The sequence below is a fragment of the Anser cygnoides genome, chromosome 20 (genome assembly GCF_040182565.1).
Source record: "Anser cygnoides isolate HZ-2024a breed goose chromosome 20, Taihu_goose_T2T_genome, whole genome shotgun sequence".
Lineage (NCBI taxonomy): Eukaryota > Metazoa > Chordata > Aves > Anseriformes > Anatidae > Anser > Anser cygnoides.
This window is the reverse complement of record NC_089892.1, coordinates 5,221,251-5,234,058: the sequence shown is the minus strand read 5'-3', so window position 1 is coordinate 5,234,058 and position 12,808 is coordinate 5,221,251. Positions and strand designations below refer to the sequence as shown.

Sequence of the window (12,808 nt, the reverse complement as noted above, 5' to 3'; positions counted from 1 at the left end):
AGTAACGAAAGCTGCATCTGCAGCGCATTTCATTTAATAAGATTTACACACCATTTTTATCACCTGGCTGCTTACTACTGAGTTCCAAAGCCCCCAAAGAACTTTTCTCTTTACCCAGAACATAAGCACAGGTTGGCACACGAGCATTTAATCACTGGCACAAATACACACACGTTACAGAAGTGCAGAAAGCGACTCACCGAGTGCACAGGAAAGGAGCTGTGCCGGTTGAGAAAGGAGTTAGAGACTGACATAGTGAGGCCCTGAGTGGCACCGGTGTCCTCGGGGGTGAAGGGCACTTTAGTTTGCTGGACACAGTAGGAGACAGAAGGGAAAGAAGAGGCAGCATAGGAGGCCTGCTGAAGACGGGGAAGAAAGCGAGAGACAGAAGAAACAAAGAAAGAAAGCACAGAAAAAGCTATGAATAAAGGGTAAGAAATGCTAACAGTAAAACAATGCATATAATGGCTTGCTAAGCAAACAGCTATTCATACAGTTCATCAGCGCCAGACACACTGATACACCCTTCTTGAGCTCAGGAGGCATGACAAAAATCACAGTTCGAATCGTCTTTGTTTCACAAATCCCCTAAAAATAAACGCCCACCTCCCCCTCCCAGTTCACCCATGGACAGCTGCTGGGTCCGCGCCGCCCTTTTTGCCCCGTAACACTGGGGACAGATGCCCAAAGGAGCTGGTATGGGCACGAGCTGCTGCCCAGCAGGGACGTGGCTCTTCCTTCTGGCTGTTAAGCAGCCATCCCTTGCAGACTACTAGCTTTTTTTTTAGGCAATCTGCAGACTGAAAACTCAGGACTCTCCAGGGTGGTCTATGGGCCTTCACGGGTGCTGTGGGGATACTGGATAAAAACGATGCCCACTGAGTTTTCAGTCCGACCCAAGACTATACATCGTTTGCACAAGAGGGAGATATTATGCAGTAAATAATAAATACTATCAGGAATTTCACCTGAATTCACTGCAGTAAGGGGCTGAGGGAGGCTAAGCTGTACCTAGGCTTTCTCAGCCCTGACTTGTCGAATATAACATGCAAATATTTTATATACAAGATATGAAACCTGCAAGAAAGGACTTCCTAATTATTATTTTAGAGAGAAGTCCATCCAGCAAACCTTCCCTGCTGCTGGAGCAGCTGATGTCCACATGATCTGCTGTTTCAGGATCTCCCTGGGCAGCAGGACCAGAGGAACAATAGAGTCTGATGGCTTTTACAGTGATTGTTGAATGAGCCATTGTCTGCTCACACCACTCTCCCAGCTGAAAGACGAAGGTAGGGCCACAAGGTTGCATTTTAAGAAACTTCTGCTTCAGGCAGAGCATCACCTTGATAATATCAAGCCTGCAAGACTACAAGAATGCCTGGAAGGCAAAACAGTGACATTTTGGCTGCCCAGACAATGATTAAAGGGCAGCAAAGAAATGCTTTGCTTCAGCTGACAAACTCAAAAAAGGAGCTGAATTTCCCTTCCACACAATAATGATCACAGTAATAAACAATTATTAGGACCCAGCTTGAAATCTGTGCTTTGCTACATACCCAACATGACCATGCAGAGACCATGTCATCATTAGGAACTGTCACTAGGGCACGGTCACCTCTGAGAGGAGGTAGGGCAAGGGACTACAAGGGACCCTGCAAGGATCTCTCTGACAAGGGGACCAGAGCCCCTGGGGAAGTGCCTGACCCTTCAGAGAGGAGTCCTGAAGAGCCTTCTGTATCCCTAAAAATTGGATGGGTCGGGGCATTTAAGGTTTCACCCCCACAAAGCAATACTGCATAATACTCAGTTTACTTAACATTTGGCCAGGAATGTTACTTCATTTTTTAGGACTCCTATCTGTGTCAAAGGAATGTAGTTATGCGAATTCCCGCACTAGAACTCTGTGTAGCTTTTCCCGTTTCATTAAAAAGTAGCTCTCTGGGACAGTCAAACTTTAGCACAGATAACAGCAGCACATATTGCAACAGTTGCCCTCACGATGGTAAGAGCATGGCTCTGCTCCAGCATCTCCTCCTGTTTTATTAAAGCCATGGCCAATGTCAGTCAGATAGCATCGACAAAAAAGATGCATTTTAAAAACATTTTAGCTGTTCTTTGAAAAAGGTAATATAAAGAATAATATAAACAAGCCCCCTAAGGTTGGAGTTAAAAAAGGGAAAAGAAAAAAAGGCTCTTAAAAAGAAATAGGACAAAATCTGTTTTATTTCAGCCAGTGAGGCTGGAAATAAAACTGCTGCTGCCATCGCTGAGGCCAGGACTTCATCCCCCATGTGGAAAATGGGGCTCACCGTAGTGTTCAACTCAATGCACATACACTTGTGGACGTGCCTTTACGTGCCAGTAGGCTGAAATGGCCAAAAGATCACCAGGAAATTCCATTTTTCAGAAGGCAATTAACATTCTCATTAAATGCAAATAAATAAAACAATTTCACCAAACAAGCCAAACCGAAACAAACTGAAAAAGCACCACCAGAGCCCTGGGGCACACAAAGGCAGGGTGCCACTGGCTCCTACAGCCACAGAACTGTGCAAACCAGGTAAAATCCTGAATCTCGCATGGGGGCTGATGCGGGGAAAACACGCACGAGTTAAATAATGGCTGTACCAGGGTTCTGTGGCTCTGGCAAAGACTGAGCCATAAAAGCAGTGATTATGTTTAAATGGTTATTATTAGTGGCATCCTTGACAACAAATTCAAAACAACATTGGGAACAACAGTGCAGCTATCTCTCAAAAATTGTGTTGCCCAGCGTGTCAAAATCTTCAAAGCACTCGTCATTACAAAGCCTCCAGTCTGGCACAGATTCAGCTGTGCCATGTGGAAGACTAACATTTCATTTTCAGGGCATTTCAGGACTTTCAGAGCTGACGGAGAACAGTCTGAACGCGGGGCTAGAAAGGAGCACAGGAGCTCAAAGTAGATGATGCAAAATGCCTAAAAACGTGTTAACAAGATGGCAAGGAACACGAGGTGGACGACACCAATGAGACATCCATCCTCCCACAACCGCAGCCCGTCAGAAGGAGAGGCAGCAAACCCAGAGCTGCTCCCACGAGGCTGCTGCGCCCTGCTGGGGCGGGCACCACGGATGTCACTCACCAGCTGCCGCTGCTTCGGTGGGAGAGCGGGTGGAGGTGCCAGGTCTTGAGAGGGTTCTAAGCTGATGAAGGAGTCGTTGATGCCATAGACTTCCCTGAGGTGCTTGTTCTTCTGCTGGTAGATGTGCTCGTTCTGCGGGGTCTGGTAGAACATGGATGGCTGCGGCTCTGAGTAGTCTTCCACAAACTGCATGTAGGCCAGCACTGCAACACAAAAAGGTCACACTCACTGCTTCTGGTCTGCGTGCTGCAGCCTGCCCTGCCCCAAGCAGGCACGGCGCCCACCCTCGGAATAAATAGGAGCGATGCCACGCTGTTCTTGCAGCTGGGCTTTGCTTCAGGGCAGCGGCAGCAAGGCATCTGCGGTACCTCGCACAGCAGGTTGCCATTCACCTTGGAGGAAAAGAATCTGTGAGCTTCCCATCCTGCAAGCCAGCACACAATGAGAATGGTCGCAGGCCACAAACGAATTTGGCACCGGTTTTGCTTAAACCAGTGATGTCTCCAAATAGCTACCTGAGGAGTTCGACTTACCAACTCTCAGACCAAACCCCTTCCTCGTGTAACCTGGGGCAATTTGGGGAATATTCCTCAACAGCTGATGCCCCAGGTCACCAAAAGAAAGAGAATGACTTCGGTCTGCTTTTAGGAGATACAAATCACCTTGCACAAAGATGCAACCTTGACAGCAAAGCTGTAATAATTCCTGTGCCTACGTAAGTCTCCTACCTGTAGTTAGCATGATTTCTAGAATGAGAGGGCTTGCAACCCTTCCCCAACCTAGCAGCTGATCAAACTTATTGGAAAACACCTGCACGCAAGACTGGGCGCACCTGTCCCTCAGCTATTCATGTGCCACTGCTGGCACAAGAGTCTAGCCTTTTAGAAGTGCCACTGACCTCGCCTTCCTCCTTCATGAGCTCAAATCCAACATCCTTCGCTCCTGTCCCTTTCTAAAGCATCTTCACACCTCCGAATTTGCAACTGAATCCAGCTGATTCTAAAGCACTTCTGAGATGCAGTTTGATGGAAGTTTTAAATGGGATCAAATCTCATTCGGAGCACATTTGCATCTGTAAAATATCCTTCAAAAATCTATGAAAAAGCACACAGGTCTGCCTGCGTAGCTCTGACAAAAGATTAGCTTCTGCTGCAGTATTTTAGTGTGGAAGAGGGAGAAAGACACCCAGGAGCACCGGAAGACTACTACAAAACCCCAGAATTATGATGTAATAAATGGAAATTAAATAAATAACTTTAATCTACATACCTGCAAACTGGAGCAACAGTTGTAGTTAAGTGTCATAAAAAGAACTAACTAGGGCCTTCTTGTAAATATGCTATCAAGCACAACACACTCTGATCATTCATGCCCCCTCCTGATAAACACGCACTTGTCAGTTTCTGTAACTTTGGTCATCAGGAGGCGATTACTCAGCTTCTGCTAGCACTTTAGTTGTACAGCTGAAATGCACGGATGGCTTCAGCGAGAGCTATAAATGCAGCGATCACAGTGCAGCGTTTGCACATCACGAAGCTGGTTCCCATACTAGCTCCAAGGCAAATCCCCCGTTCACCTGTCAATGAGAGACACAGGCCGGCCTGCTTCAAACAGGATGCAGCCGTGCGAATGTGTCGGCAGGAAGGAGTCGCTTTGCACCTGTCTTTCGCACCTTTTTTCAGATTCCCTCCAGTATTTTAAATTTTGCTTAGAAATGGAGCTAACGCAGCTGCCCCTTCCCACAGAATGCTATCCCTCCTCCAGAAAACAGAATAAAGAAAAAAAAAAAACAGAGTGCAGGAAAGCTCAGCCGGTACATTTCAATCCCAACCGGCAACACCTGCTGTCCCTGTCCTGTGACCCCACACAGGGCTGCCAGCGGACAACCTGTCCGTGTCCCGCAGCTCTGCCAGCTCCTGCAGAGCTCTGCCAAGGCTGCTGCAGTTCTGACCTTCGGCACCCCTGCCATGTGCGCCTTGCTCCTCTTCCTCCCCCGGCCACCCTCCTGGCTTCCCAGCACTGCACCAAAATGACAGTCACCATCCTCGCTGGTTTAAACCATTCGTCTTGGATTGGAGTCTTGGTACAGAAAATAGAGAATTACTATAATAATAAGTGTTTTTGAGTATCTGCAATTCAGTTGACTCAGGTATTCCCATTAATACCTGCGCCCCAAAAATGCCTTGGTACCACACAACAACTTTGGAGGGTAAGTTCTGGGATATTTCCCTAGCAGCAAAAGTGAACTAAGGATCAAGACTCCTTGGAGAAGGGTGGAGGACAAGAGCTCGAGGGAAAAGGCCACATTTTGAGAGCTCATCAACTGATTAGGACAAAAGCCAAGAACTTGGGCTTGGCAATGCTGGTATAATGCAGCTGAAATTGCTAAACTGAGACCAAGCCTTTGTGCAGAGTTACCTACAAAAACAGCGCTACACTTAGTGCTCAGATCCGAAGACAACGCTCGGGATCAATAGCTGAGTTCCTGGGCTCAGAAGCCTGTTTGGCAGTACGGACTTGGGAAGTGTTGGCGAAAAGGGTAACACATTAGATACTTGCGTAAAATTGAATTACTGTAATTCAAGGTAGGAAGCCTGAATGCTGCTGAGAGCCTTAACTCAATCTGTAAGGGAATAATGAAGAGCTCTTTTATCTCGGCTCTTTATTAGGCTAATGCATCCCATTGCCAGGGCAGCTCCCGTGCCCTGCTTGTTACTACTCGTCCGAGGCAGGCAAGCATGCCTCTGCTTCTGCTTTGTCTTCATCTCTGTTTTTAGGTGAAGCAAAAAACAGTTGGGATGGTGAAATACAAACCTGGCTCAGAAGTAGGGACTGCAGAGCGTAAATTAAAACAGGCATGGTTAAAATGCTGCCCATCTTCAGCAGGATACTAAGGCAGCACTCCTGAGGCTGCTGTTTGCGAAGGGTCTTCTCTCTCCCCTCCCCTCCCTGGTGCGGTTTTTAACAGGGCAGAAATTTAAAAAGCAGATGGGAAATTACATCACCGGCTCAGATCGGCCGCACGCCCTGCAGTGGCTCTGTGAAGAGGGAGGGGATGGGGGCTGCAACCTCACCCGTGAGCAGCCGGGTGGAGTGACACAGTCTGAAAGCAGCACCCGGGAGAGAAGGGAGGAGTGAGACAGAGAGAACCTCTCCCACCACAGCACCATGCCCAGCTTATGTCAGTTCTGAACCAAGGCAGAAAATATTTGAAAGGGGAGAAAGGAAAAAAAAAACACAACAGCAACTGACTGTGGCTACTGCGGCTAGGAACACCTTCCCTGCAATGTGCTTGCAGTGCCTCGGCTGTCGTTTCTGAAGGAGCTGCTCGGGGATCTGTGGTGTACACCAGCTCTGCCCACATGGTAAAACTCACAGGTACTGCTCTCACTGCGCCAGGCGGCCGCTAACAGTGCTGGGGGAGCTCCGCAGCCGGCAGGAGCAGCTGCTGGTCCAGGAAGCAGAGAGAAAAAAGGCAGCAAACCATTTTGTGTCATGAAAACACCCTTGGACCTGTGGTTCCTGGGGTCTGCAAGGAATTCCTAGAAGATTATGAGCAAGAAGGTGCATCTGCAATACAGATAAGGCACAGCAGTATCTGATGAAGAGAACCCACCGAAGGTTCTGGTGCTGTGTCAGCAGGCTGCGTTACAACCAGCCCCGCACAGCAGCGACAGATCCACGTACACAGGCAAGAGCCAAAATAATGGAAATTCTTAAGCTACACCACACGTCAACTCGGTGCAGAAGTCAAGGTCAAAGGAGCCGGTCTTTGCTGTCACCTCTGGGAGGAGAGCTGTTTTTCAGAGCTCCCATTACACGCTGGCTCAGCCCAGAATGCCCTCAGCACGGCTCCTGCAGTTAAGTACCAGCTGCTTGCCGGGCACCAGGCTGCATTTTGTTCCCACTGACAGGGAAGGAAACATGAATAAGTGCCTCGCCACCAGTCTGCAAGCTGGCTGGGGGGAGGATCTTGCTATTTCTGACTCCAGGCTCTTCATGGCAGAAGCTGTTCCCTGTCTGTGTCTTGTACAGCAGGAGCACGAGCGGTGCTCAAGCAGAAGGCTGGCGTCATTTGCCCTTAGCACAGTAGCGTGTACAGCGCAGTAAAAGCACAATTCATGCCAGCCTAAAAGGCTTACCGCTCCCCTGTTTAAATTATAGAGAAGTCAACTCTTGGAGGTCCCTCTGAGCACAGCTCCCAGCAGTACACATGGTGAACTCAAGCTGGATTTGCTGTTTATTATTAATAGACCATCAAAGCCTCTGCTGCAACATTTCCTGCCAACCACCAAAGGATGACCCACAACAAAGGGACTAAAACCAAGTCGCATTTGTGACGGCTCCAGATCTTTAATAAATTCATGCATCTCTTCAGGATTCCAGGAGTTTGTTGGGGTTGTGGAAGCAGCATCGCCTCATCTGCGTGATTACACAAGAGTATCTACACGAATCAGCCTCTAGGCCCCCAATCCTGGGCGCTACCATACGGCCTGAGTAATGTTTCATTGCCCTTTTTATGTTGAAAATAAAAGTAAAACTAACAACCACAGATCTGTGGTGTGATATGCTGCAAAGGAAAGGCAATCTAAAACAAGTTTAGTGTCACATGAATGCAGCTAAAAACCTGCAGCAGTCAGGTATCACCCGAGCACTACTACAAGCCCTGCACCAAGGATGCTTTATCAGACCAGCAGAGCTGTCAACACATTAGATAACAGCTTCTACTTTTCTTAACAATGCAATCTGATCAATCTCCTGAGCTTCTGATAGTGCCAGATGACAGTTAGCTCTGTTCTAACATCAAAGAAAATTCACGTACGAGGCCGTGCTATTGAGGTTAAAAGTGTGCATGGGCAATAAAGGAGAAGAGAGCTTTTAAAATTGTTTTTAAGTAACCCCTTGACATCTTATACGATAAGAGAAAACAAAGACGTGGGGCTTAAAGAGAAAAGTAAACAGCCCAGGTCTCTCTTTCAACTGTCAAACTGCCTCTTATCCACGGCCCATGCAGGCGCCTCTCCCCACTAAAGCTGTCTACGTGTACAGAGGCACATGGCCCTGCGTCCATCCCTGCCTGCGTGATGTAAAACCATCCAGCCCGGCCCTCGTTATTCATATGCAGAGCCCACGTGGCCTGACCCTACGGCGAGGAGGTTCTGTACCCATCCCCTTGCAGCTGATGCCGCATGCAGGTATTTAGAGCAGCAGGAACCGTAACAAACAGCCCTGGCTGTGCACCGTGCCAGCATTTATTTCCTTTCTGTCATTTGCAAACCAGCATCTCAGCTCCTTTTTACTTGCTTTCTGTATCTTTTAACTGTTTGCTTACCAGCAAGGGACAGAAGAACTTGTCTGTGTTTGGGGACACTCAACTACAACCAGACTACCACAACCCGACCCTCACTTTCAGGTGGGTCAGGCCTTGTGATCTGATGAAAATCCCAGGTTTGTACATGGAGCGGTCACTTAGACATACTGGAGATGATTCAAGCCAATGCACTTTTTTTCTTTTAAAAAAGTGCCTGTCACAGTAAACTACACAGGAACGGACAAAACCTGGACCTTGTAGCACAGCACGCCAATCTCACTTCCACCTTATTCCCAGTGAAAATGCAGTGAAAAACTGCAGAAATGAGTCAGAAGGCCAGTTCAGCACTTTTGAATCATCTCTTCACTTGGGCTGCAAGCCATACAGCTTAACGCCGCTGCCCCAGAAGCTGCATGCACTACCTTCTCATGCAACGTACAGGCACATATGCAACATAGGCACAGCTAGCCAGTGACTAGTAAAACAACATTTGCTGGATCTCACTGTATAGTCCGCGGCCTTCCTTGTCAGATCAGTATGGCTGCTTTTCTGGCAAAAGGTTTCACATTTTTGTGGCCATGAACATTAACAAAATTAGAATAAGGTCACAAGCTTGAGCTGCAGTCGGCACTGGTGTGCCAGGAGCCTGGCTGGGGATGGCAAGTCTTTGCATTTAGAGGCTGCCCATTTTAATGATGTGGGAAAATCTTAGGCGTCCAAAGGAAATGAGATCCTGTAGCAGAACAGCAGTATTGGACACGAGGTTAACAGGGTTGTCTTGCTCAGCTGTGTGGGTGACCATGTTCCTGTTGCCAAATAACTGCACTGGCAATGCTCAGTTTTGGACAGAAAAGCAGCCCTTTCTCTGAGCTCTTGGAGAGTACCCAATTCTTTTCTGCACTGGGAAAACATTCATAAAATGGGGGAAGAGGGGAAGGAATGGACATAAAAAGGGAAGACAAACCAGGAGGATTTGGAAGACAGTGTCTCAGAGCTTCACACATGCAAACACTGAAGTAATGAAGATGCTGCACGTTGCCACCTCCCCTGGGCCTGGACCATTCCAGGCTCAGTCACTCCCTGTCCACCAAAGGACTGGCACTTCCCTTCCATGCCTGTGACACTGACCACGAGCGATTTTGACACTTATCCCCATGTGAGCAAGGGCTTGGGGTCACCATTACTTAGTGGTCATCAGAAGTATGGCAACTGCAAGAAAAGGGAAAGGCAAAAATAAAAGTAATACCCAAACACAAGAACTTGCTTACTGTGTTTGTTTTTCTTCTCCGGCAGAGGTGGTGGCTTCTCTGGGTCACTGTTAGAAAAGTCAGCCATTAATTCAACCGGTGCTGAAGAGTTTCCTTGCTGGAAGGGCAAAACAGCAGCAAGTGGTGTGAAGGGTACTGATGCGACAGACCCTGCGTTCTGCATGTCATCCTCTGAGATGTTATCGTATTGTGAAGGGTGTCTTTCATACGAGATCCTGCAGCCTGAGTTATCTGAAGTCTGAGAGGCTGCGCTCCTCCTCTTCTTTTCTGGTAAAGCTGGAGGAGTCTCTGTTGGCTGCGCAGCTCCCGAGAGGCTGCAAAATTCCAGCGGAGGAGAGCTGCCCTGTGGGAGCTGGAAAGTATGTCCATGGAAAGGGGAGCCAGACTCGCCCAGGGACTCTGGCAAGGGGCTGAGGATACCTGGCACCTGCTGAGGTATCTGATCAGCATTCGAGAGGTCCTGCTGCAGGAATTCATAGTCCGGGTCATAGTGATCGGATTGATCTGGTTAAACAGGGAGGAAAGGAGAATCACCCGTTAGTTTCTCTCTGTTCCTGGTCAGCCCTTCTCAGTTCTGCCCATCCCATTCCATCAGTTAATTAAGCTGTTCTCTTAATCAGAGTGCTACCTCCTTGCAACAGGGACCATCTTGCTATACCTTCAGTAAAGTCCAGACTAAATAAAACTCTTACCTTATTTCTTTACGCTAGCAAACAAAAAACACGAATTCAATAGGTAGGTCACCGCAGACATTACTATATTTCATATTTACATTTTTTTTTATTTCCTAGAAGTCTACCAGGGCTGCTACTTCCTACTGATGTCTGCAGGCAAGGTTGAAATCAACCAAACATTCCACTTGAGAGCTGAATTGAGTTTGAACACAATCATCTATAGCTAGGGAACACATTCCCCTGCGCTTTTTCCTATCCAACGGGATGTGATTCTGCATAGAACCGCCTACAGTAACTACAAGACGACAGTTACAAGCACAATCTATTTACTGCATCATGGCTATGACAGCTCCCAAACGGGAGTGATGGGGGCTCCTTCGGCAGCCCTGGCCACGTCCCTGCTTACCTAACGTTTCACAGCTTGTGTTGCGAGAGCACTGACCGCTGTCGCGGTCCAGAGAAGAGAGCTGCTCGTCAGACTTGCTGAGTTTGCCGATGCTACTGCACGGTGAGAGGCGAGGAGATTCCCCCCCATAGGAGTGGCTTCCACCTGACAACCTTCTCTGGGCATAGCAGTCAACATCAAAATCCTGAGGCAGAAAAAGCAAAAAACAACCAAAACAACAAATCATCAGCATTCTTGGCAGCTTGCTAGTTTAAGGACCAACCCGAGGAACAAACACCTGACAGCTGCGGTAAGAAAACCAGGAAGGGAGAGGATCAGTGCTGCTAGCCCTCCCTAGTTAGACACCAGAACCCCAGAAAACCTCCAGTTTGGTAAAGGGCACGCTGCAGAGCAAGCCCACGTAGGGAGCTCTGCGTGCATTTGCTTGCAGGCAGGGCGTGCTGTGATCCACAGAGGAGGTCACCAGCTGCTGAGGTGAGTGAGTTCCTCACCGCCATACACAGCTGACAACTGTTCATCGAGGCATTGATACGAGGTAACTAGACGGCAAGAATTCTCATTAAATAACGGGCTTCATCAAATATTTGGTTAGTTTTTGTGTATGCAAAGGGTAAATAAGAGACAGTGGGATACAGCTAACGTCAGCTTTCTGTGCCTATGGCTACATTTCTATTTCAGAAATTACCTCGAGTGAACCTCTCAGGTATTCCTACCCCCACAGACCAATGTAAGTGTGATCGTACCAGTAACTGAAGCACTGCCACAGCTTTATCTGGGTCAGCCAGCTGACAGCAGAGGCACCCTAAGCCAGAGCTGAGGCTCTGGGGCTGAGGACAAGATTTGATTTTGCTGCACTTTTAGCATGATTCAAATCCTCACTGCTGAGTCAATAAGTTCCTGAAGGTGTGAAGCAAAACCATCCATTTACAATCCTGCAAACCCCATATTAGCATAAGTGATAGGATATGACTAACACACACAGTCCGAAGTTTTCCATGCTTCTACCAGAAAATTTGCAAATCTCCCCAAAGCACCTGTAGCAGTCAGAGCAGATGCTTACACTACTCCTTAGGTTAAAAGATGTCTTAAATTGGGACTGGATGGATACAGACTTCTGATGTCAATCTGCTACAGGATCCCTGGCCTGTAAGTAAACCTTGGTAAGATCTTGGTAAGTTCAGCCAACCACCCTACACCCTGGTCTGTTTGACACAGCACCACTCTACCTCTCTGATTTTCACATTCTTCTATACCTCAAGGCAACAAATTTTGTAGAAATTCATTATTTAAGTACAACAGCAATGTAAAAAAACCTCACCTCCTTCACATGATTTACTACATCGACGTTCCTGCCACTAAAGCTCCCATTGCAGCACTCCTCAGTACGGGGCTGCCTGGGACGAGCAGGGGCGTGTTGGGAACCGCACGGCTGCAGGACCCAGCATTTCTCTGAGCTTCTGCTACGCTCCGCAGCACGTCCCCCTTGGCTTTCACAAAGGGGTGATGCCATTACCTGTCTGTTGATTCCAACGGGTAAGCTGGACCCACTGGTGGCTCGACTCATGGGGGCCACAACTGCCACTCTGGTTGGGGAAGGTGCTGATTGCCGTTTTTTAGGGGGCAAGGCTGGAGGAGGGCTGCAAGACAGAAGAGGCATTGATGCTTCCATTACTCGACCATCAGAAAGACTTTCAGAGGCTTCAGGAGCTGGTTTGGCACAAAGCCTTCGCCTTGCTAGGCTCAAATCTCACAGCTTCTTGTCCAATGCTGGCCAGAAGCTATTCAATGAAGTGTATCCACTGACAAACACCAATTTAAGAACACTCTCACAGGGAAGGTCCTGTGCCGTGATTTATTTTTTTAAGCTTGGAAAAGAGTAAGTGTTTCAGAAACAAAAATAATTGCCGTTTGAAAAATTATTTTTAATGAAGCTAATTAGCACAGCAATTATTTTTAAATGTAAGTGGTGGAAGTCCAAATTAAATGTTTTGGTTGACCCGAACAAGGTTTCAGTTCGCAGAAGTCT

At 47.8% G+C, this 12,808-nt stretch overlaps 1 protein-coding gene across 11 annotated transcripts in view; it reads right to left on the bottom strand.

Moving 5' to 3' along the window:
- Nucleotides 1-12,808, bottom strand: part of RAPGEF1 (Rap guanine nucleotide exchange factor 1) — an 89,974-nt gene that overhangs the window by 27,379 nt on the left and 49,787 nt on the right. For 6 of the 11 annotated variants that reach the window (XM_066980800.1, XM_066980799.1, XM_066980796.1 and 3 more), the window contains 5 exons: nucleotides 12,296-12,419; nucleotides 10,783-10,966; nucleotides 9,703-10,206; nucleotides 3,124-3,326; nucleotides 201-359 (listed from right to left, as the gene is read on the bottom strand). In XM_066980800.1, the coding sequence (XP_066836901.1) occupies nucleotides 201-359; nucleotides 3,124-3,326; nucleotides 9,703-10,206; nucleotides 10,783-10,966; nucleotides 12,296-12,419 (1,174 nt within the window). The remainder of the gene's footprint in view (nucleotides 1-200; nucleotides 360-3,123; nucleotides 3,327-9,702; nucleotides 10,207-10,782; nucleotides 10,967-12,295; nucleotides 12,420-12,808) is intronic. The other 5 variants (XM_066980803.1, XM_066980805.1, XM_066980806.1 and 2 more) reach the window with 2 other exon arrangements.